General features: G+C 40.5%; 1 protein-coding gene across 1 annotated transcript in view; it reads right to left on the bottom strand.

Moving 5' to 3' along the window:
- LOC114593851 (protein eyes shut homolog) overlaps nt 1-26,298 on the bottom strand; it is a 466,323-nt gene that overhangs the window by 269,125 nt on the left and 170,900 nt on the right. The window contains exons 16-18 of the mRNA XM_028722673.2: nt 25,749-25,873; nt 23,081-23,312; nt 20,112-21,800 (exon numbers count right to left, since the gene is read on the bottom strand). Of these exons, the coding sequence (XP_028578506.2) occupies nt 20,112-21,800; nt 23,081-23,312; nt 25,749-25,873 (2,046 nt within the window). The remainder of the gene's footprint in view (nt 1-20,111; nt 21,801-23,080; nt 23,313-25,748; nt 25,874-26,298) is intronic.

Genomic DNA, 26,298 nt, shown 5'->3' with positions numbered 1-26,298 from the left:
ATTGTTTCTAATGTCTTCATTCATAACCAAGAATGAGAGAATCAAATATGGACTATTATTATTTTCATTAAAAAATCCTCCCAAACATTAGAATCATATTTAATTCTACTTCACTTATGATTTATCTATAGTCAAGTGAAATTAATAGCAGTCTTTGTATACTACAAGAGAAAGAAGCTGTTTTGTGTTTAAGTTTTTGTCATTTCATGAAATATGATTTGATGTTGGTAAAACCAAAGAACCATTCCCTCTTTCATCATAATGTTTAGAAGTTATTGCAAACAGCACAAGAAGGGGACTTTTGGAACAATCGAACAGGATTGTAATAGCACACTCCAGTCCTGCACTTCAGTTCCATACATGAATTCATATAAAATGCACTAGCTTAATATGTTCCATTGTCTACTGTTGAGTTCCGAATTATTATTATTTAAACAATACAGTAAGCTATTGAATGGGCTACCCAAAAGCTAACCTTACCATTTAGGCCATAGTCCTAAGCATAATTATTTGTTTTTAAAAAAGTTTAATTGAAATCAAGTTACTATTAAATAGACTGCAATACTCCTAGAAAAAGAAACATCATCTATATACCTATCTACACATTTATAAAAGCACAGCAACTTTCTACTATTGGCTAGTCAGCTTCTAAAATGTTAGTTTCCAAAGCTGGGCATTAATTAATTTAGAGATTATGAGGCAGGTAACCACTCACCATTGATCCTAAACACATTTTTCTAGTCAGACTGCAAAAGAAGTAAGGATATTATGGAAATAAGAATGTCACTGAAACATAACATTACTACTACTACAACAACAACAATTTTTTTTTTTAAATAATCAGTGCTATATTTTTTTATATATTTTAGTGCCAATGATCCCATCTGCACCATACTTTTTAAGCAGTATTATACCACTTTAAAGAGTCATAACTTCCACCCCCAAATCCTGGGACCTGTAGCTTGTTAAGAATTTTGAGGGTGGTTAGGAGACCTCTGTCCCTCTCACAGAGCTGCAATTCCTAGAGTTCCCTGGGAAGAGGGATTGTTAATCCCTCCTTGAGCCTCCTAGCTACTCTCAGCACCCTTTTCTTTGGAGGAAGCCATGACTGTTCAAAATGGTATAGTACTACTTTAAATATGTAGGGCAAAAGGAAAAAGACAGTTACCACATGATGGAAGACTGGTTAAGAAATGCATAGCAAATCTTTAAAACTGTAAAGATCTCCCCTTCTATAATAATATGGGGTAGGTAATCCTTAATATTTGATAGGAAAGGGTTTTGTCAGAGCATCATAAACTTTTCATTGAAAGTATTTTTCTTTCTTACTTCCTCCCCTCACTCTTGGAAACTGTATATGAATATTTTCTCTTTTCCTTTGTACTGTTTTAGAAGTTATGCAATTATATAATCAAAGATCATTATTATTATTTTTTTTAAAAAATAACATAATTGAGACTGCAAGAGGCAGTGCTTGGGAAAAGCTCATCAGCAGGGAAGCTTATTCTAACATGAATTTTCCACTGGTAGTGTTAATGAAAGCTGGTTCCACTGAAGTTGTGCAAATGTTGAATCATTAGTCCAAGAAGAAGAGAATGTCTAATAAATTTGCACCTTCCTGGGATAGGCAAACTAGTTCCTTCAGACCATTTACAGATAGTTAAAGGTGATATGTTGAAAGGGTTATGTATATATGTGTTGCTTCCTATGCAACAGGCAACCAATAAGGATCTCAAGGAGAACAAGCTATTTAGCACTTAAAATGGAAGCCAGTCATGTCAAGCTAACAATCATGGCCAGCACTGGCCAGATCCATCACATCTCTTTTATCATATAATGGATCCATAATAAGCGGTGTATTATTTTACACACACACACAGTCTGCTCATATGGCATATCTATACAAAGAGTGATGTAGTTGCATGAGCACTGTAGCATCTGATGAGGAGGCAGACCAATAATTTAAACATCTTTTAAAAAAAACAAACCCCAAAACTGGAATATGTTCTGATCATGGATCTACAACCTTCCCTGTATTCCACACAGGTCATATAGTGTTTAAGTGAGCAGCTCATTCAGGCTAATTGGCCTAACCCTCACCTCCCTCCCTGTTTTTCCTTTGCAACCATTCCCCAACACGCTTTCCCCCCATTGTTGGATCAAACAGGACCTTGGCTAGAGGTAAGAGCAGAAGAAAGGTTAAGCATAATTCCTCCGCCTGCAGATTCTTCCCTGTGAATTACCCCCCAGACCAGTACGATTTCTGGTGTACTAGATAGTATACAGAAAGTATAGAGCTGTCCTCAAAAGGAACGTGATCCAGACAATGAGTGTTCTCTTCTTCAAAACAAAACAAACAAGAGAGGGGAAATAATGAACACTGGCTTGACAGGTTAAAATGCCTTCCAGTGATGAAAATATTAGGTGTAGCCTGCAACTTAGTCTGCACATTATAACCCTTCTTTGATTGTTTCATTTCCACTACTATGACTCATAATAATAAGGGATTGACTTAAGAGTGTAAAAGGGCATGCAAAGGTCTAATTAGCATGCGTTCAATGGCCCATGCCCTATTTCTACACATATCTTTATTGCAAGGTGGAAAAATGAGAAGCTGGAAGTCAAATGGATGCAAGGGATCTATTTTAGTTATATAAGAGTCATTGAAAGGACTGAGAAATGAAATGGCAATGTAAGTAAGCCAAGGCACAGAGAAGCCTTAAACTAGAATGAAACGGCACAGTATTTAAAACTCCATAAATCTAAGAGATGTAGCAGCCATTAATGTTTTCTCTCTCCCCCTGCCCCATGCACACACACATTAGACCACTGGACCTGCCCATATACAGCGGTAGCTGGACATTTTCATTCAGAAATGCACGGGGAAAACCTCTTGCCTACTCCTAACTCTTTGAATAGAAATGTGCCTTTCCAGACTCAAACTGCTGGAAAATCCAAAAGGATATTTTCTTGCACATCAGATCATGACTCAAACTGAAAAGAAAAGAAAAAGGTAAAAGGTAAAGGATCCCTGGACGGTTAAGTCTAGTCAAAGGTGACTATTGGGTGTAGCACTCAACTAGCTTTTCAGGCCAAGGGAACTGGTGTTTGTCCATAGACAGCTTTTCCGGGTTGTGTGGCCAGCATGACTAAACAGCTACTGGTGCAATGGAACACTGAGATGGAAACAAGAGCGCACAGAAACGCTATTTCACTTTCTGCCACAGCAGTACCTATTTATGTATTGCGCTAGTATGCTAGGTTGGCAGAAGCTGGGACAGAGCAATGGGAGCTCACGCCATCAAATGGATTCGAACTGCTCACCTTCCGATCAGCAAGCCCAAGAGGCTCAGTGGTTTAGACCACAGCGCCACCTGCGTCCCTGCACTCAAACTGTAACACCCTGTTCCTTAGGTTTCAGTTGGTAAGGTTTCAATTAATATAAAAGGAGACCTTGCTTACTACTTATCTGTACTGAGAACTGGATTGGGGCCAATGATTCTAACAGTAGACAGGCCATAGATCTTCCCAGTGGTGGCCTGGGAGCTCAGCTGGCCTGCATCTTGGGGTGACCCATATCCCAGGCACACTCTGTTCAACATCATCCCCCTCTGACAGGTGGCTGATTCAGGATACATGCCCAGTGCCTGAGCCAAAGCCTACCACCATCTATAATCAATAAAGTTGTGGCTATTTCCAATTCCAAAAGTTTGTTGTGTGAGTTGTTCGCCCTGTCAGCACCCCTCCCCCACTTTCATCATGGCACCCTGCACATGGGCTCGCAATAGTCAGACCTTTGATCACAGATGTTGATCTGAGTTACCAATCATAAGATGATATGGTTCCCCTCTCCCCCTCCCCAGACTGTAAAATCAATTTAGCATGACCTTGGTTTGGAACAGGAATCACTGGGGTCTTGCTTGCTTTGCCTGGCAATGTGAAAGTACACAGCAGAGCCATCCCTTAATAAGTTACACTTTTGTGTCTAACACATGTGATACCAAGTATAGTTTCCTTCCTTCCTTCAAAGATACATTATTAAAAGAACATGAAATCAGGGAATCTAAAACCCAGAAGGATGAAGATGTACAGGGGAGAGAAAAGAACAACCTATAGCTAATCAGATCTAATCATTTGAAGTGTATTAAGTAATCAGCACAATTCTCATGAAAAAGGTCCCCTCTGACATTAGGGAAATATTGTTTGTTACTAAAATCAGCATGTTTTCCTTTGAGCTGCATCAAGTGATATACAACATGTTGATACCTATGAATCACCAACGTTCTCATTTCAAACAATTTGGGTACATGCCTATTAATGTATAACTATAAACCAGCTTTCAGAATTTAGCCAGGATTAGCTGATTGCATGTCATTAAAAGTGGGCTGAGGATCAACTAGCCCCACACCATGGTATCACATGCACACACATGCTGCCCCGCAAAACCATTACTCGGTAGTTAGATTGTATATAGCTATTTCTCTTGGAAGCAGATAGGAGTGAGTGGAAACTAGTCTTCCTATGCAACATTGGCTTGAGATGACATGTAGAAGGTAGCCTCATTGAAGTCAATGGACTATTCTAGGTAAGTGTATATAGAACGGGACATTCTAGTTAAGTGTATATAGAATTGCATACTCAGAGATTCACCTATGCATCTACGAATGGACTGATTGGGGCGGATCACCTTGTCGACTTCCTACTGAGTTTGTAAATTATTTCTACCAAGTGCTGAAAATAGTGTGCTGTAGAACCCTAAAGCTGCTGTTGTCTACAAGAAAAAATATTCCTACACCTGTAAAAAGTGAAAATTGGATTCTAACCATCCTGATTGTACACAGGCTTTACTACTTACTTTGCTTCTCATTTTTAAAACAACTCCAGAAATAAATAAGTTACCAAAAATCTGGATTTTAACAAAATTATCTTTTTTTTTTTTGTAATAAATTTTTATTAGTTTTCCATGAATAAAGAAAAGACAAAACAAAAACATAAACATAAACAAACAAAAACACGACTTCCCCATACCACCCCTTTTCTGCATTCTTGTTTCAAGATTTTTCAGCAACCCTCTGAACATAACTTAAATATGTTTCATGTATTTAACTTCAGTTAGTTATTAATACAACTGTAGTTCTTTATCTCTTATAACTCTGAGCCCCTAATTTTCCAAATTACAACAGTTTTTAAGATAAACTTTAAATTTGTTCCAATCTTCATCCACCGCCTCTTTCCCCCGGTCTCGAATTCTGCCAGTCATCTCTGCCAGTCCCATATAGTCGATCACCTTCGTCTGCCATTCTTCCAACGTGGGTAAATCTTGCGTCTTCCAATACTTTGCTAGAAGAATTCTTGCTGCTGTAGTGGCATACATAAAAAATGTCCTATCCTTCTTTGGCACCATTTGGCCCACCATACCCAAGAGAAAGGCCTCTGGTTTTTTAACAAACGTTCTCTTCAGAACTTTTTTTATTTCATTATAGATCATTTCCCAGAAAGCCTTAATCTTCGGGCAGGTCCACCAAAGGTGATAGAAGGTTCCCTCCGTTTCACTACACTTCCAACACTTGTTGTTGGGCAAATGATAGATCTTTGCTAACTTAGCAGGAGTCATGTACCACCTGTAGATCATTTTCATAATGTTTTCTTTTAAGGCATTGCATGCCGTAAATTTAACACCAGTGGTCCATAACTGCTCCCAGTCAGCAAGTTCAATGTCATGCCCAATATCCTGTGCCCATTTAATCATATTAGATTTCACCATTTCATCTTGAGTATTCCATTTCAACAGCAAGTTGTACATTCTTGACAAATTTTTAGTATTGGGTTCTAACAGTTCTGTTTCTAATTTTGACTTCTCCACTTGGAAGCCTTTCTTTCTGTCCTGTTTAAATACTTCATTTATCTGTCGATAATGCAACCAATCTCTCACCTTAAACTTCAGTTTCTCAAAACTCTGCAATTTTACATTTTCACCATCTTGTTCTATAATTTCACAATATTTAGGCCAATTAGAACCCATATTCAATTTTTTCACCTCTTTTGCTTCCATTGGTGACAACCACCTGGGGGTTCTACTTTCAAACAGGTCTTTATATTTAATCCAAACATTATACAGAGCTTTCCTCACCATATGGTTCTTAAAACCTTTATGCAATTTTACCTTGTCATACCATATATATGCATGCCAACCGAATCTGTTGTCAAATCCTTCAAGATCCAAAATGTCTGTATTCTCGAGGAGCAGCCAATCTTTCAACCAGCAAAACGCTGCTGATTCATAGTAAAGTCTTAAGTCCGGCAGGGCAAAACCCCCTCTATCTTTCGCATCTGTTAATGTCTTAAATTTTATTCTTGGCTTTTTGCCCTGCCAGACAAATTTCGATATGTCTTTCTGCCACCTCTTGAAACAGTCCATCTTGTCTATTATTTGTAATGTCTGAAACAGAAATAATATTCTAGGCAATACATTCATTTTAATAACAGCAATTCTGCCTAACAAGGAAAGTTTCAGCCTTGACCATATGTCTAAATCTTTCTTAACTTCTGTCCAACATTTATCATAATTGTCTTTAAAAAGATTCACATTTTTCGATGTCAAATTCACCCCCAGGTACTTCACTTTTTTTGCTATCTCCAAACCTGTTTCATTCTGGAATGTCTCTTTTTCTTCATTTGTTAGGTTTTTTTCCAAGACTTTAGTTTTTTGTTTGTTCAGCTTAAATCCTGCAACTTGACCAAATATCTCAATCAGTTCTAAAACTCTTTTTGTACTAGTGATTGGCTGTTGCAAAGTCAAAACTAGGTCATCTGCAAATGCCCTTAATTTATACTCTCTCACTCCGACCTGAATTCCTTTAACCAACTGGTCCTTTCTAATCATATTTAACAAAACCTCCAGAACCAGTATAAAAAGTAGGGGGGAAATAGGGCATCCCTGTCGTGTTCCTTTCTCTATAGCTATCTCTTCCGTTATCACATTATTCACAATTAGCTTTGCCTTCTGCTCAGAATAAATTGCACCTATACCATTTTCAAAACCTTGGCCTACCCCCATCCCTTGGAGATTCTTTTTCATAAAACTCCAACAAATATTGTCAAAGGCTTTCTCCGCGTCCACAAAAATCAAAGCCGCTTTTCTGTTAATGTTCATTTCCAACAGTTCCACAATGTCTATTATGTTCCTCACATTGTCAGACATGTGTCTTCCCGGGAGAAAGCCAGATTGATCCTTATGAATCTCACCTGTCAATACTTTCTTCAGTCTTTTTGCTAAAATGTCTGCAAAAATTTTGTAATCCACATTTAATAATGATATCGGGCGGTAGTTCTTAACCTGGTTCTTTTCAGTCTCGGTCTTTGGTATAAGTGAGATAAAGGCCTCTTTCCACGTTTCAGGTGCCTTTTTCCCCTCCAATATTTCATTGCAAACTTCTTTCAATGGTTGCACTAAACCTTCTCTCAAAGCTTTATAATATCTAGCCGTCAGTCCATCTGGTCCTGGAGACTTTCCCAGTTGTGCCTTTTGAATGGCCTCCTCTATTTCCTGTTCTGTTATTTTCTCATTCAAAATCAACTTGCCTTGTTCTGGAATTTTCGGTAGTCCATAATTTTTAAGAAATTCTTCTATTTCTTGTTCGTTTACTGGCCCTTGTGTGTATAATTTCCTAAAAAAACTTTGAAAACAGTTACTTATCTCATTTGGCTTATGAACATTCTTTCCCTCTATCTCCAAACAAGTAACTGTATTCAATTTTTGCCTCTTTTTCAATTGCCATGCAAGGAGCTTCCCACACTTGTCTGCAGACTCAAAAGTCCTTTGTCTCATTTGTTTAATTTTCCATTCTATCTCTTGATTTGTCAGTTCCATATATTGCGTCTGATAATATTTTATCTCTCTCAAAATTTCTTGAGACTTTGGTTTTGACCTCAGTTTCTTTTCTCCTTCCTTCATTTTTTCTAAAATTCTTTCTTTCCTTTCATTTTGCTTTTTCCTCTTGATTGAATTCTGTTGTATCAGGAAGCCTCTCATCACGGCTTTACTCGCGTCCCAAATTGTTCTTTTTTCCACATTTGTTCTCAAATTTATCTCAAAGTAATCTTTCAATGTCTTTAGGGCCTTTATACAGAATTGTTCCTCTCTAAATAGGGAGTCATTCATTCTCCATCTAAAGGATCCAGTTGTTGTCATTTTCATTTCCATCTTTACGGCGTTATGGTCGGAGCAGGTTTTTGGGCAGATTTCTACTTTTTTAATCTTTGTAGCCATCACACTAGATACCCAGATTTGGTCGATTCTCGTCCATGTCATTTTAGATTCCGAGAAAAAAGTTCCCTCTCTCTCGAGAGGATTCTTTGTTCTCCAGATGTCAATCAAGTCCATATTTTCCGTCATCTCGAAGAAAGTCTTTGGTAATCTTCCTTCTTTAGATATTGTCTGTCTTTGTGCCTTATCCATATTTGTAGAAACCACTCCATTCATGTCCCCCATCATTATTATTTTGCAGTCGAGATAATCTAGTAGGGTCTCATGCAACTTCTTGAAAAATTCTGCCTTCCCATCATTTGGTGCATATACTCCAATTATCAAATATTTTCCCCCCTGGATCTGTACTTCAATCGCCAGGTATCTTCCTTCTTCATCCTTAAATTTTAATTTTGGGTCCAATTTTTCCTTTGCATAAATCACTACTCCTCTCTTTTTTACTTTATCGGAAGATATAAATTCTTGTCCCAATCTTTTGTTCACCAACAATTTCCTGTGTGCTCTAGTTATATGAGTTTCCTGTAGACATATCAGATCCAGTTGTTCCCTTTTCAAAATGTGGAAAACCTGTCGTTTTTTTCTGGGATGGTTCAAACCGTTGCAATTCCAGCTTAGAAGTTGCAGAGACATTTTGTTTGTTAAATGTTTGATCCTCCGACTGCTCCAAGTTTTTCTTCCTCTTCAGTTGGCGGTTGTGGTAGTCCAAATGATAGATTTGCAATGTCCGTTAGCCCTCCTCCTTCTGATGTTATTCCTTGTCCTTCTCTTGCCGGATCCACCGTACCTTTCTGTAGGTCCTCTAGGTTTCTCTCCAAAAAGTACTCTTTCTCCTGTACTGTTCTTATTCTTACTTTCTTCCCTTTGTAGTTGAAGGACAACCCCTGTGGGAATTCCCACCTGAAGGGTATGAAGTTCTTCCTCAGCAAATTGGCAAGGTCTCTATAAAAGGTCCTCACTTCCAAGATGTATTTGGGGATGTCCTTAAAGATTTGGACTTGAATGTTTCCAATCACCAAAGCTTTTTGATAGTGAAGGTTCAGTATCTTGTCTCTTTCCTCTTTGGTTCTAAAGGTAATCAGACAATCCCTTGACTTCTTGCTTTGCTTTCTACCAAGTCTGAAAGCAGTTGTTATCCCCACTTCATCTTCCTCCAGATCTCCTTGCCAATTTTCCAGAATTGCCTCTGTGAGAAATTCCGCCAGATTGTCCTCTTCTTTCTCTGGAACCTGTCTAAATTTCAGATTTCGTTCTTTCCGTTGTAATTCCAGTAAGGGGAGGGCCGCTTCATGCTCATTCACCTTTTTCTCAATCGGCACGAGTCTTTCCTGTGTCTCACCTGCAACAGATTTTGCACTCTCTGCAATTTTCCTTGTTTCTGAAGATTCCTGAATCAGTCTATTTATAGATTCTGTATTTGTTGCCACTGATGTGGTATTCAGATCCAATCTTGTTGTGAGTTCTGTCAATTTCTTTGAATTTTCTGTAGATTGCTTTGTTAAGGCCTCAAGGGATTGATTTATTTTAAGCAGTGCCTGTGTCATAGATTCCATTGATGCTGCTGTCACACTGTCCGGTACAGGCACTGTGTTGCCAGAGATTGAACCTCTTTTCTTTTGTGTTAGTTTAGCTTTAGATCTGGTTCTTATCTCCTCTGCCGTGCCACTCATATCCCAAGGCCGTTCTCACAGGAAAAACTTGCAATGGAAAATCCCACTATTAGTCAGTTACTTTGCAATTTTTCCCTCTTAGCCCTCAAGAGGGAGCAGTTAAAAGTTTCCAAGTTAGAAACAACAAAGAGACAGAAAGCCGGATGTAGAAAATCTCAAGTCCGCCATTAAAGTTGTAAAACTTTTTCTCCAATTTAAATTTGGTTAGTCCAATGTCAGTAACAAAGTCCCATTCAAATCTTAAATGTCTTAAAATTTTTTCACCATTTAAGGTATAGTCTATATCCACTTCAAAGTTATTTTAAAGAACAGTTTTCCCGGTGTTAAGTCCTGGCAGGTCGTCCCGGGGATCAGAGCAGTGAAAAACTTTGTTTCCCTTTAAATTAAAAGTATCTTCACAAGACTGTCTTTTTTCCCCCTTCTCCTGCCAATCTGGAGGGGAGAGATACTTTTGACAGCTCAGGTTTGACAGTTCGCAACTAAGTTTCTAATAACTGCAGCGAGGTCTTTCGTTGCTTTAAATTCCTGCAGTCCGGGGGGGGCAGACTTCCTTATTTTTTGCCCTCCCGTTTTCAGCCAAATTTTCTATTTTAAAGGTTCCTGATTTTTTTTTCCCTTCTTACTCACGGGAATCCAGTCCAGATTTTCTTTTCAGGAAGGAATCGGCGCTCTCCGCTAATGGCGACGCGGCTTCACTCCGCAGGCTGGGTAGCGACTCTCAGCACCGCGCTCACTCCCGATGCCGCTCCGGAGCCTTTAAAAAGGCTCTTTCACAGTACCGGGGGGCGCAAAGGTGCCCACCGAGTCTCCTTGCTCTCAGGCTTCCGCGCCTGAGATTTTAGGGGTCCCCCACTCGCCGTAGCGGGTAAGACCCGAACTTGCGGAGCAGTCCTTCTCCGGAGCTCGGAGGTAGGACCGCCATTAAGCGCTGGCACCGACCGGAAGTCCCTTAACAAAATTATCTTTGCTGATTTTATACAGTGTAATAAAATACCTTTTTAAAAAAGAAAATGTTGCACTGAGTCAATACACCATTTTCTCCGTAGCATGCAGTAAAAATAGCCAACCTATTGGAAAGGACTTATATGAATGTCCCTGTTGTCTATCTTTTAACCAAAATAGTCTGTTTAATTAATTTGATTTCCCCCCCATGCTCTATGTAGGGTGGAAAAAAACTCCATTAGCTTTCATATACTGATGGGTTTGTATGTTTGTTTTGTTTTGCTGAAATTAGTATATAAAAAACAACTACTATTACTACCCTAGCAATCATTCCACATAATTTGGTCATACTCCAACCCTGCCTGCATTCATAGTTCTTTGAGCTGCATGCACGAGAAGGATGGTTAGTGCAATCCGCTTTTTATTCCATGTATACACTTTAAAGGGAAGACTTGCATGAAAGTGTGTGTGTGTGTGTGTTCTCAATCCAAGGAGTGCCAAGGGGCTGTCAAAATCAGTCCACCAACCCTACCAGAATGGGTAAGATTTCCCAGCCTGTGGGCCACATTCGCTCCTGGCTAACCTTTCAGGAGCCACATTTGGGGCCAGAGGCAAACAAGGGCATGGTCAGAGGCAAAAGTGAGCAGAGCATCAAAGGGGCACTTTGCCATTACAAAGGAGCCTAGTTCTTCACACTCATGCTTTCCTCTCTATCCTCTAATCCCAAAGTGGGATTTGATATCCCACTTTATCACTACCCGAAGGAGTCTCAAAGCAGCTAACATTCTCCTTTCCCTTCCTCCCCCACAACAAACACTCTGTGAGGTGAGTGGGGCTGAGAGACTTCAAAGAAGTGTGACTGGCCCAAGGTCATCCAGCAGCTGCATGTGGAGGAGCGGAGACGTGAACCCGGTTTACCAGATTACGAGACTGCCGCTCTTAACCACTACACCACACTGACTCTGGAAACATGTTGCTGTGGCAAAGAGCCAAAGGGAAATGCTGACCTTATATCCCTTCCCGGCTCTTGTCTCCAGGTGCTGTGAGTTACCAAGTGGCCTCACCTGTGTGACCGCTCTTTGCCCCTCCAGAACAAATGTAGGAAGGCCCCAGTCCTGCAGAGTCCTATTGGTCACAGGGCCTGGCTCCTGCACGCACTCCTGACACTCAGAAATGCCTTCAATGACTGGCAAAGGCTCTTTGGGTTCCAGGCAGGTCCCCCCCCCCCCCGAGAACCCAATGCCTGTTGCCCTCTTACGCTGTGCAGTCGGGTCAATGTTTCACCAAAGAGCTCAGGCACTGAAGCAGGCTGGATGGTGACTTAATAGTGCAGTGAATGGAAAGGCCTCTCCATAAGTGGAAGCTCCATGCCAAGGAAGTGGGGTGAGGCCTTGGGCAGTGGGAGCTCCAGGAGTGGCACCCCCGTCTCCTCCACCACTGGTGGCGAAGCAGTGTTGGCGGCAGCTTTTGGCAAGATGTCACTGAAATCTTGCACAGCACATGACATCTTGGCAGAACCCACTTTTGCCATTGTTGCTATGCAGGTGCTGCCACACAACCCAGGTAAGAGGGATTTCAGCAGCGGCACAACACATTACTATTTTGCCTCAGGCAGCAAAACGGGATGCACCACCCCAGGTTCCATGCACGCACCAGAAGCTCCTGAAAGATCCAGAGAGCTGCTAGATTGGGGCTTACGTACACATACCATTAGATGAAAACTTTGGTGGTCCAGCTGAAGCAATAAATATTTCAGGCCCTTTCCTGTACAGTAGTAATAATAAGCCACAGACTGCCTTCTGGTTCTGCATCACTTGGAGTATTCTATTTCAGACTTTCAAGCGAGATGGTAGATCATCATGCTGCTTTGTAGAAATTGGAATCCTAGTTTTGTATTAATGTTGACAGCATTCTCTAACCTACAATCTAGGTCAGATCTCAGCTGAAAATGGAGAGGAACAACACATTTGCTTTGAAGTCTGGTTGTTTGCTTGCTGCTGTATAAGTAATTATTAATATTAATGGTGTAAAGTTAAGCTCTCTTCATAAATTATTTACCCAAAGACTTTATTGTAAATGATCGTGTATCGCTGAAATATTAAAGTTTAGAAACGATCCAATGCTGCTTCTTGTTTTGACAATTTCCCTTATTACGGAGATAATATTCTAACTCAAGCACAAAAGGTTCACATTTGTTTCCACTTATTTACACATAATTGAAGTACTGTATTGTTAAGAGGGGGGAAATTCAAAGGAACTTATAAGACTAGCCTGAATAATGCCCGTGGGACACTGGTAATATATTTTCACTTTATCTTATTATTTTCTGTCGAGATTGAAAGAAGCTTGAAGTCTGGAATAGAATTTTTGGCACATAATGCCTTAAAATACAATAAAAGGATAAATGAAATGTATCACCTAAACCCAGACCTGTGGGGGAGGCAGCTGGGTACACTTGCCCAGGCCTCAGAGCCCACCGCATCCCAGCTTTGAGTTTATAACTTTATTCTAAGAGTCCCTCCTCAGACTTCAGACTAGTACTGCATGGGTGTGCCTAAAACTATGTATTTTTACCCAGAAACAAGTGCCACTGATTTCAGTGGGACTTACTCCCAAGTAAGTGGCCACAGAATTACAACCATAGGAATATACCTCTCTCTTTATGTGTGTATGCACATATACATCCCTCTATGTGTATATGTATATGGGGAATAAGTTGAGTAGTTAATGTGCATAACAACCAACCATTGTGCACATTTACCAGGCCTCATGGAGAATGTACACATCATGTTTCCATGAAGAGGGAATTGAGCACATTTTCTGGTCAATAACCTTAATCTCCAACAGACCTTGGGAAATGTGCATATATCAACTGAATTTTGTACAGTCTCTAGTAGTCATTTTGCATGATCCCCAGCAGGCCTAGACTACATTTTGTACACTCTCTCTTCTGCCTTTCCCCCCCTCCAGAGTTGCTTACAAAGATCAGAAAAAGGACTAGATGTTCACAATGTGGGTTTCCCTTTGAGGAAGAAATCTAAAATAATGTAAATGCACATACTTTATTGGGGAAGTGGGAGAGGACAGTCAGCTCTGGCATTGTTTTGTTGGTTGGAAGAGAAGAGGAAGTGTGTTCACAGAGGGAAAGGATGGTGGCTGGAAAGAAGAGGGGAAAGTGAGAGGCAGAGGAGAAAGGTGGAAAGAGGGAAAAGGGAAGGACGGGGGGGGGAAGAGTAGTGAAAAGATAAAAAGGGTGAGATGAAGGGGAAAGGAGGAAGAAGGAGGTTAACGGAGCTAAGGAAAAGGGAAAGGCAAAGGAAGGCAACTAGAAGATGAATGAATGAAAGAAAGAAAGGATAAAAGCCAAGGTGAAAGGCCTGCAGGATGCAGTGTCCTGGCAAATTTAGCACATGACCTATCCCTGCATGGGGACAATACTCCAAGATCAGAAAAGACTGATCATAGCATTCATAGGATTTGTATGTTCCTGTTTTCAGATGGTTTGTGCTCACAATTGTTTATAGACTTTATCATTCCTTGTAAAGTCTAAATTTCTCTCCCTTTATGCTAGAAAATGCCTCATTTGTCATTAGTAGCAATCCATTATCTTTCTTTTGGGGAAAACACATGCACATGCCTATCCATGAGTCACCATCCCCAAGAAAATTAATATAATAAATATTTCTACATTCACATGCTCTTGCTGGTGATGAACATTGCTGAATAACTCCCTTGTTAACCTTGAACAGAAGGAAATATTTAATGTAACTCCAGCACCAGAGAGGTGCAGAGAGAGAAACAATCCAAATAAGCACTTTAAATATTTGAACAGATACTAGAGATGTGGCGGATGGAATCTTTTCATGACTGTGTGCCATTTGGATGTGCTTTGCTCTTTGTTCTGTTCAATGAAATATATAAAAAAAAGAACCAGAGAAGGATATTTTTCTGATGTGAAGGTAAAGTGACCTAATTTTGCTGAAGAACATAGCATACTCTCACACAGGCTGATTAAAATAAAATAATAAAACCAAAGAGAATGTTATGGCATTCGGGTAAGGGGAAGTGAGATACATCATTTTATTTGTTGAGTTTTCTCTTCTTAGTTCTATAGGGCAGGAGTATGGAAGTGGATCCAGCCAGTATTTCCTGCACTCCCCACAGTCCATGTTTGACAAGCTGCATGCTTGACGATTTCCTGGCACCACAAGCATTGCTGAGCAATCCAACAATCAGCTGATCATCAGAGCTTCCAAACAGACATGCACTGTTCTTTGACATCCCATTGACCAGCTGATTGCCAGGGCTTCAAAGCACTACATATAGTTCTATGCCAGTCCTGAGCAAACCACTTTTTGGCTCAGCCACCTATCTACTTGTCCCGCATCTGACATCAGGTGTTGGGCAGATGGGCATGACTTGGCCAGACAGCCTCAAAAGACTAATGGGGAGACCTGGTGTGCCTAATTAGGTTTTTGAGGTGGGTATCTGGAAAAGTGAAGGGATTGATAGATCAATCTAACTGTTGAGTTTACTTCTTGTAATGCTCTTGATGAACTCACTACTTATGTGCCTAGTCAGTCTATATATATATATTTTTAATACTGGAACCAGTCCACAAAATTCATGCTTGTGCTTCTCACCTCAAATCTCAAAACCAGGAGCCAACATGACAACTGTGGAACTCATGCAAGAACAGATGACGCCACTTTTGTACATAGGGCCTTTGCAATATAGGTGGCAAAGTGTAATTAATTGCAGAACTGTAACAGAATGACCCAAGATTTGCCACTAAATTCTGTTTGTGGTAGAACTCAGTAGCATCTCTAATCAAAGTTTTGGCTTTAAAAAAATAAAAAATAAATTATTAAAGATATTTGTGTTTTAAAGAAGCACATGCGTTGTCTCTTTTTCTGGTTGTGTTTTCTACAGATCAATTACATTTGTTGTGAGACAATATTTTGTATGCAGTATAGGCTTGTGGAAAAGTGGTGAGCTAGATTTCTGTGCAGTTGGCTAGAGCACTGGTAATGAAAAATAGATCTCAAAAGAAAGAAAGAAGAACTCTGTATGTTTTTTTTAAAAAAAAATCTGTAAAAGCAGAAGATTGATTTTGCAACGTGCTGAATGGTCTTTGAGCAATGATATGTTTTAGACATATAAATGACAGCAGTGGGGAAATCTGATCCATTTTGTATGTGAGGGGGGATATCTATTTAACTACATACATTCTTCCAAGCACCACCAAATGTCAGTCCACATGCAACATGGAGAAACAGAATAATATAAGTTAATGAAATCAACCAAACAAGGTACTTGGGTGTGTAACAGTCATGTGAAACCTATATTCCATATAAAATTCACGCTCTTTAAAAATTGTGCACGTGTATATGACCTATGAAATGTTCAAACACATTTGGCTAAGGAGAAGCTCAGCTACATTTCTTTTGTGGTTATAAAGCCTCTCTGATCTTGAATTCTGAATGTATCAAAGCCTGTTTGGCAGGAAGACACAGTTCAACTAAGGAACCCTCTAAACATTGTTTTCATTGTACATTAATGATGTTTGTGCTCATGATGGTATTGGGACAGTTCTATGCAGCCCTGCTTCCAATACTGTTTCCACCTGCAAATATTTCAGGGTGGACATACTGCTTCATTTCCAATCGATGCATGTCCTATAACCGGTTGAAATCTTTTAAGCTTTTGTAATGCAAATGTTCTGGGTTTCTTTCTCCTACTTTTGTTGCACTATAGCACAAGAGTGCCCTTCCAGATTACAGTAACATTGCAGTAATACTGGGAATGCACCTCAAACCGGCAAAGAAAGCTGCAGGATGTGTGGAATGTCCAGTATATGGCCACCACTAATGCACTATTGTTATATCAATGCAATGCTACATAATACCGCCCCCCAAAAAAACCCACCAGCCTGGAGGGGCCCTAAATGGAAGAGTGTTTTCCCCCCATAAGTGAGGCCAGGCTGTATTCAAATTTGAAAACAGCAGAAGTGTGCTATTTTTAGTGTAATGGCCATAGTTAACAAAGGACATCAGATGGTTTTCCACACTTGCGTCCTTTGTAAAACTGAGAGAGACTAAGGATGAAGCAGTGGAAGTGCAATGTGGTGCTTCAAAGTCACAACCCATCAAAAAGCCTTTTGGGGCAGCGGTTCTTCCCTAAATCAAAGTAAAAGCATGCTAGGCTAGTGCTTTATTCTTTGCTGTGGCAGCTGTTCACTATATCACGGAGGAGGTTGGCTGCTCCAAGTGAGGTCTGTAAACCTACTACATTGAGGCCATGACCTAACTTACAAAGTTGAAATCCAGAAGCCCAAGCCAAGCTCAGAGAGACAGAGACGGGGGCGGGGGGAAAGAGCGATCACTTGTGTAGGCAAACGCTGTCTGCTGATCCTGGCAATTAATGAATTTAAATGCCAGTGTAGCATAGGTAACACAAGGCTCGCTTTAAAATAAGCACCTGGCCATGGCTCCTGGAGACAAAATTAAATATGAGATGAATAATAATGACATACCTGGCAGCACTGATAAAGACAAGGCTTAAATGACTAACGAGTGTGATAGCAGCTGTAGTGAAAGAAGCTGACACCCACAAAGCATGCGATAAACCAGTATTAGAAGGCAAAGGTGTCACTGAAGCGAAAATATCCCTTATAAATCTCTGCCCAGAATATTTTACATACATTACTTGTACACGAAGAAATGAAAAGCTGAAACTGTATCCGCAGCTAGGAACAACAAAAGGAATGGGGGGGGGGGGAGCAGTGACGTTTTCTGTTATTTATACATTTGCAAAGTATCTACAATGCTTACATTCAAGAAATCACATATTTGCTTCAAAGCAGCCTTCCCCAAGCTGAGGTCCCCTTGTGTTGTTGGACCAAACCACCCATAATTCCTGCCCACTGACCATGCTGGGTGAAAATGATGGTAATTGAATGACATCTGGGGCCACAAGGATGCTGCAAATGTTTGATTTAGGTGAATGCTTTGGATTAGGTAAAATAGGTACTAACTTTACTCTGCCACACACACACACACACACACACACACACACACACACAACATTCACACTGTGCTAGAAAAGATAAACACAAGCAAAGTGGCACATTGTCCTTTGAGAGGGTAAGATGAGACAGTTTAAATGGTACACTAACCAACCTCAAGGAGGTCCTGCACTAGGGGTTGACCTGTGGGGGCACTGGCCAAGACCCACACTTGTGCTATTGGTCCACTGCCAAAGCCCTCTGGCCTTCCTTTGCCATCCACTGGCCCTCTTGAAGCAACAGAGCCAGAAGGTGACAAGAGAGAGAGAGCAGGTAGAGGCCAAAGCCTTTCTCCTCCTCATTGCCATTACTGCACATTCACCTTTGCTGAGTGATAGCAGTGAGGATGTGGAGAAGAAGTTGCTGCTCATTTACTTTGCCTGCTCCCTTTGGATGTTGTTGGTAGGGACTGAGCTAAATCAGCAGCAGTGGTGGCGGTTACTCTGAAAATGCTTTGCTTTGGGGGCTGGGGAGCCCCAAAATCTGGAGCGGGCAATATCACCAAGAGTCAGTATTGCTATTCTTGCTAAAAACTGTCGCATGTAATACTGTCCCAGCTCAGCTATTAGATGATGAACTAAGCAGGTTGCTTATTGCTCATTTCACCATCTGTGTAAACTTTGCTGCAAAATCTAAAGGTTCACACTTGGATCTACTGAAAATTAAATTGCAAATAAAATAAAAATAAAAATGCAAGTGCAGGTGAAAATCTCCCATCTAAAAATGCAGACATAAAGAAATATTTCATTATTTATTTCACAAACTCATTTAATTTCTGAGAGCCATATCCACTTTCTGCGTAGAACCAGTGAGGCGGCCACCCAACTGAGTAATAAATTTACGTGTAGTCTGAAACAAAGGGGGTATTGTTTTCCATGGAAGCCACTGTTTTACCATATTGTTATTACTCTGACCGTTGCCTGGAAGATCCCACATATTTAGGGATAATGTACTGGATGGGATCCCCTTCATGGATCACTGCCTTTCCATGGCGAAGGGGCTTGAATAACTCAGAGAAGCTATGAACTATGTCGAGCAGGGCACCCAAGATGAACAGGTCATAGTGGAGAGTTTTGACCAAACATGATCCACCTGGAGGAGGAACCGGCAAGCCACTCCAGTATCCCTGCCAAGAAAACTCCATGGACAAAGACAACGAAGACAGAAGTGCCTGGCTTGCTCTGGTCCATGGGGTCACGAAGAGTCGGACACGACTAAACGACTAAACAACAACACTGGATGGGATTGCATCAAAATGAGATTCAGCCAATCAGGAATGGACACATAATGAGCATTACAGACGGGAAGTGAAGTTGGTTTTGTTGGCATTTGGTAAATATATCGCAGTGGTGCATAGAAAGAAAAAGTCTAGGAAGTCTGGTGGTTGGAAGAATAAAGAAAAATTAAAGTTTATCAGTTATGGCAAACCAAGCCATTCTGAGTACAGGCTTGCCAAATGGAGGCATTAGCACACACCAGCTCATATGTGGACTAACAAACTTGGAGAGGAAACAGGAGGAAATCCAAAACCCAAAAGAAAGTAATCTATTTTACAAACATGTATTTACTATAAGGTAGGAATCGCTGGGGGAAACCAGGTTGTCTTCCTATCCACACAATATATATGGTTCATATATAACTTATTGCAAGTATTGTCGCTTTACATCAAAGAAGGTTAAGCAGTCAAGTGTATATATTTGCAAAACACTCGAAAAAATATCACTGCAAAGGGAGACCTTTTCTAGCATTTTAAAAACTGTTTACAATAAGAGTAGTTTGTGCTCAACTCAGGTTAATCCACTCCCACTAGTAGTAAGCTACCAACCAGCTCTAGCATATTTTGCCACTGATTCATCAGTCTGAGGTATAGTTTTCTAATTATGTAGGAGCATATGAACCCTCACCTGAAGTATAAATTGGTACAGTCCAAACACTGGTTTTCTACCTCATCTACTCCAAATGAGAATGAGGTTTAAATGGCAGCTCTAAAATAACAACTGTTTGTGACATATAAAATACCCAATATTTTAAACATAACCGGATCTTTCAGGTCTGTATATGTTATGCACACTTTCATATGAAGCATCCTCTCAAAGAAATAGCCATAAACCTTCAGGCAACAATATATCTACCAAATAGAAGTTAAAAAAAGGAAGAAGCAACAACTTACCAGACAATGTCAGCTGGTAAGGGGCAACAGTTGAAGCTACTACTGACATGCTGTGTGACTGTGATAAGGGGCTGTCTGAACTTGCCGTATGTTCTTCATCTGTACTATCAGTCCACTTCAAATACTGCTGTGAAGTACCATCTATTACAGTTAAAGCCTGATTTTCATCAGAAAATGAAAGGTACTGTGTCGCTGAGATTTTCGCAAAGTATGTTTGTGTAGGGAGTGGCTGGTCAGCTAGTACTGAAGAGGATGCCATATCAGAAAAGGCTGATAAATGCCCACGAAGAAAAGCAACAACTGAGCCTCTTTTTGAAGTGCCTGCATGCTCAAGGTGCAAATCAAAAATCCTCTCTGAACTTCTTGGTTCATGTGATGTGGACTTATTGGAACGAGATGCAACATGGGCGCCATTTTCTTCTTGAAGAGCATTGCTCAGATAAAATGCTAACAATGTATCCTGAGTCAATGACTGAGACATCTCCATAATTGGATCATGTGATGTGTATTCCAGCTGTTCCACGTCAGTTAATTTCCTACTCAAATACATGTTTGATATTTGAGAAGCTGAGATGGTCGGAAACGATGGGTCTAAATGGATGGTTTGTAAAAGAACAGTTGCTACGCAGTCCAAATAAACACATGAGAATTCGGTGCTTGGTTCCTCCAAGGGCCTAGTTTCAAAATACCCTTCTGTAGTGAATTTATATCTGCTTAGTTCAGTAGGATGCAAGGAAGATACTTCTGTGAATTTTGCCGATGATGCCGTTCCCCAAGCTGAAACAAATGAATGCCCAGAGGTACCGGCAGTAGATCTCATTAATGTGGAGCAGCTGGTTAATAACACCAAATTCATCCAGAACGCCTCATGAAGAAGAGGCTCTCTGCTATGCAGAACCTGATCTGAGAATTCATTGGAGAGTTTCATGTCAGCTGAAGAACCTGTTGCACATGTTTGGTTTAATTTGCTTAAAGAACCTGCAGTTTGCCAGTTGAGGTCAAAGGATGTTTGCCTTTTGGATTGCTGCATAACTGATGAGCTAAAGCCGCCTACCTTTTCTGAAATGGCTGCTTCAAGAGGGAAAACAGATATCACAGAGGGCTTCGGTAAAATCCAGTCTTTGCCTATCGATATTAGGGAAGCAGCCGATTGCTCTCTAGTATCCTCTTGAGGCAACATGGAGAGAACTGAAAATGCAATTGCCAGAGTGGCAGGCTGGAATCTGGGGGAGAGTAATGAGTGACTATTTAATTCAATCAAGGTCTCTGGTATGCTACTAATTACTGAACTCACGTCTGTAGCAGATAAAGCAAGAGCCTTATGGTTCCCTACTGACAAACTTTGCACAGAGGGAACTGGAACCGTCATTAAGGAGTCTGTGATAAATGAGGTTATATCATACTCATCTTGTGAGAGTGAGACTAGTGTTAAATCTCCTGAACTATCAATCATTGTCCATGGTTCAGTTGTTATGTCGGACGTTATTCTTGTTGCAAACGGACCTGAAAATCCCAACAACTGTGAGGTGGGAATGTCTGCTGAGGAAGTGAGCAAGAATGCTGCTGAAGACTCACTATTGGTGGTTAATGATCCTAGTCCCGTGCCTTCAAGTGGTATGCTGGACATTAATTTAGCCATGCTAGAGGTTGCAAGAATCCCATGGTTGAGAAAGTCTGTCTTTTGCAGACCTTTAGAGGATAAAAAGTAAGGGGGGCAGTTAGAAGAAAATAAAAAATGAACAACTTTGGCCCTAGGCTGGATCGGCAGCAAATTGCATTGCTACCTGAAAACCATTAATTCTCACCCAGGCACCCCAGAGCAGACAAATACAACTCCGTAAATCATATTCTTAATAAAAGTGTAAGAAAAATTTTAGTGACCTCAAGAGCTGACTAAATGCAAAGCCTCACATTATTCACATGGTGAGGGCTGTAGCCAGAACAAATAGCATTGCTTGGAAGAGATGTATTAAATTTGCTAAATCAATTTTTTCCCTGAGAATCAATATAAAAAGGATAAATTACAGATCTGTACCATTGAGAACTTGAGGGGCTGCCACGATAAGCTGGAAAAGTTACAAAGATAATTATATTTACAAATTGGGTCACATTTAATTTGCTTATCTACATCAAGAAGAAATATTACTTAGATTTTTTTTTAAAAAAGGAAAGAAAAACAGCAAAAAGATCAGGCCAAAAGAGGGAACGAAGCATGCATTTTGAAGTTCGCTATTGAATAGCACAGTGTTTAGAAGAGCTGTAGTTGAATGAATAGGCTCAGACACATGACACTCAAAATAGGCCACTGCATTTAAGATACTATTCCATTTTTAATGGTTTCCATGCTAGCGGATTCTTTTCCTTTCTGAATTTGAAGCACAAAGGAGTGAGAAGAAAAGTGGAAATGTGCAAAACCCGGAGGAGCTTGTTACAGGCATTCTTATGTATGAAAACATCAAGAGGTTGGGAAAAGATGCACACAAGAAAGATACATGCCAGGGAAAGGAAAGGCGAGTTTCTCAAAGCGCCGTCATCTGCCTTCCAGTCTGAAGAGGATTGCACTAACAGAGGGGGCAGAGACGTATTAGGGAGCATACGAACTCACACATATTAGCCAAGCTCAAATGAAAAGCTAAACAAGTTATGGAAAAAATGCAATTCTCTATACAGTTAGCCAACAGCTGGAGTGGAGAGGGGGATATTGTCCCGCAGTGCTTTTGCACTCAGTCCACCAGGAGTTCTAATAAACAAAGAATGGCATTCAAATTGACAGAGACAAGACAGGTGCTTAGTTAAAGAGAGCAGAATTCAGAGTTTGGGGAGGGGGACCCTGAAAGAATACAGACGAGAACACAGAATACAGAAGACATTAATCCTTATAAAAATAATTTAAAACTGCACACACTGAAAGGGCAGGGTTTCATTTAGAACCTCTCAGTTTTTCATTCATAATACTTGTACTTTCTTACCTGTGGAAGTTTGAAAAATATAAAGGTCAGAAGGCGAGAGGCTTGGATGGGCTGATGCGAGGCCTCTCTGTAATGGCTCACTAGGGGGCACTCCTTCCATTTTTATGATGGTTTGTCCCCTTTGGGGGACTGCAGGTAAACAGGTGATATTGTTTATTCCATCCACACAGAGAAACCCAGCAGGGCAGGTACGTATTAAGCAATCGTCGTAATTAAGCTCACAGCTTCGGCCCTAGAGGAGAAGTTTTTAAAAAGTCATTATGAAGGCCATTTCCATTTCCTTGTCACATTAAATGGTTCAAATTATTGCTTTCTTTTGATTCCGCCTCTCCCCCCCCCCACCCAAAAAGAAAAGAAAGAGATACTGTCTTATTTCAGCTGGGCAGACTGCACTTCCCAAAATTAATTTAAGCCCACTGAGATTTTTCCCTTTATTGATTTCATGACAGAGACCCAGGCTTTTCAATTGCAATTTAATTATGGCATTTTGACTTCCAATCAGTTCAAAGAGCAAACTACCGGTATTAAAATAAAGATTCCATCTCACAGTCCCTATCACATTCTATATCCTAAAACAGTTTTGTTCCCAAGTTGTCTGCCTTTTAAAGTTAACAATATGCTTCTCGGAGATTGAACCAAAGTGATATACAAGGGTGTAAACAAAAAATATGTTCTGATGCTATAATTACTTTATGTTGTACTGTCTGAAAAGTACACAGTTTATTCCACACTTTAACTTGATTTGTGCAGCATGAGGATGCCACAACCTTACAAAGCAGGTTGCAATACAGTGAAATGGAATTAGCTCTTGGGGAATCAAGAAATGTGTTGCCTGTCTAAGGAGCCACAGGATGGCGTTTGCTATGGCATGCCAATCTTTTCTTTCTTTCCACTGAGTATGCACTCTTTGCAAAGCCTGCCTACTAGTCACAGCACTAGTCACAGTTGCAAATACTATCATGGCTAGGGATGGAATTTTCTGAAAATCTCAATATCAACATTGTGCACACAGATTTATTTTTTTTGTCAATTCCTACCTTGCATCTTGGTCTTGACACACAGTTAGCACTAGGCCTGTTTGGCCTTTTCTTCTCTCTGTGTTCAAGGTATGTGTGTTTGTGTGCTTCTGCTCAGTTGTGCCTTTATGCAAATAGAAAGACTCCTTCCATTTGTGGAAGAGTCTTTGAACTAGTGAAGGCGTCCAGTAATGGAAGAGGAAGGGAGGGGATATTCAGATTTCTCCTTCTCCACGCAGGTTTGTGCCACCTTTCAGAGGGTTCCTCAACCATCCAGATCAGATTGTCTGGAAGGGTCAGAAAGGGAATGCATGGGGGAGCAGGAACAGATAAGTTTCTTTTCCCCTCCATCCACTAGTGGAGGGATTTGCTGGGTTAAAGGTCCTTCTACTCATGGAATGGAACAATTGGATTCCACCCATATAGCTCACATGTCCGATGATATAGTGTTTGGTCCAGAAAACCTTGTGCCAACATGAATATCCTGCTCTGTAAAAGTTCCCCTTCTCCTTGCTTATCTTTTCTCAAAAATAAGTGGCTAATGTCCCCTGAAAGCCCCAGTCTGAAGCTTCAAATGAGAACTATCAGGCAAAATAATTCCAGCTGGCCCTTCCTTTTGTTTTTATTTATCCAAAGCATCTTTTTCTATTAAAAAAGTCCAAGTTGTGTGTTGACAGAGATGAAATAATGCAGTTGTTCAGCTCTTTGAGATTTCAAATTGATGTATTATATAATTAAACTATTGGGGAGTGATACTAAATAAACCACATACGTAAATCACTTTGATCTTAAGCATTTTTTTCTTCTTCAAACAGCAGTTTCTTCCCTATTCGTGTCTCTCCCCCCACACCCGCAACAGTAGGAAAAGAATGGGATTCATCTGAATAACTGCTTGCATATCTTGGGAGATTTATTGTAAAGCTGACAAATAAATAATGCATATCTACTGAACAGGAAATTTGTTGTGCATTATTAGCTAGAAATCCAAATTCAGCAAGAGGAATCTGCACAAGGTAACAGGATAAGATCTGGTGCGAGTAGAACAGGCAGGATAAAATCACTATGGCAAAGAAACAGGTTTGTATACATGGACACAATTCCTGGCTCAAGTGTAAAAAAGGTTAATGAAATGGGAAGGGTGGATTTAAACAGAGCACCCTTAGGAAACAGAATATTCTGCAACTTGATTGGATTATGGAAGCTTCTACAGTTGCTTTTTTAAAAAAACAACACAGCCATAGAGTTGTGGTGTCAGGGTGTGCGTGTGTCACAGCTCAAGAGTGACTCAGCAAACCTAAGCAGCACTAGACACTTGACTGGTGCTGTTACAGCCAGTTTATAGCACAAAGGTAATTTTCAATTGGGGATTATATAAGCCTAAAACTCCAAATTTAACTTTGACAAACTTCATGGAAGAATCCAGATATACCCCTGCCAGGGAAACATTCAGCATCTTCCCAGAAATAATAGATAAAGAGGTGGACACCTGTGTGACTGCACCACTTCAGACAACAGATGAGGACTCAAACAGAGCAACACAAGAAGGAGAAGCAGGCAAAATCCCCCTTCCCTGATACTTAGTTTTCCATGCACAGAGAGGACTGTGGGTATGTGCGATCATAACACATCTAGCAAGATTTTCAATAGCATACCACAAATCCAGGTTTGCAGTAACAGGTGTAGCCAAAGCCTGGTTCATTCTGGATGCAGATCCCATGCATGCAGGGATTTGATGCACATTCATTGATATCCTCTTCACAACGGAAGCCTTCCCAGCCTGTTAGAATGAAAAAAGTGTATCTCATTGACCTTTGCTATTGTAAAAACCATGTTAAAAGTCTCTCTCTCTGTGTGTACACATCCAAATCTCTTGATATGTCTCCCCTGCCCCATTCAAACAAAATAGTAAAAAATAAAACACGGACCAAGTGTCCCTATTTTCCAGTTCCCTAGTGTGCATCACCATGCCTGCTTGGTCCTGTGCTGAGCAGGGAGAAGTGAAGAGAGTTTGTACCCACATTTGCCTTCTGCCCCATCTGACTGAGAACCCAAAGTTACAGGTATCCCTGGTCAACGCAGAGGATTCTGCTGGTATTCAAGTGAATGTGAGCAAACAAAACAAAAACTTCAGACCTCTGCTCAACACAGGAAGGTCAAGGACTGGGGAGGCGGGACGGAGGGCAGGGAGGAAGATGGGGGGGG

The sequence above is a fragment of the Podarcis muralis genome, chromosome 3 (assembly GCF_964188315.1).
Source record: "Podarcis muralis chromosome 3, rPodMur119.hap1.1, whole genome shotgun sequence".
NCBI classification, from domain to species: Eukaryota; Metazoa; Chordata; class Lepidosauria; order Squamata; family Lacertidae; genus Podarcis; species Podarcis muralis.
The sequence above is the reverse complement of the archived record's forward strand: the minus strand, read 5'-3'. Positions and strand labels throughout refer to the sequence as shown.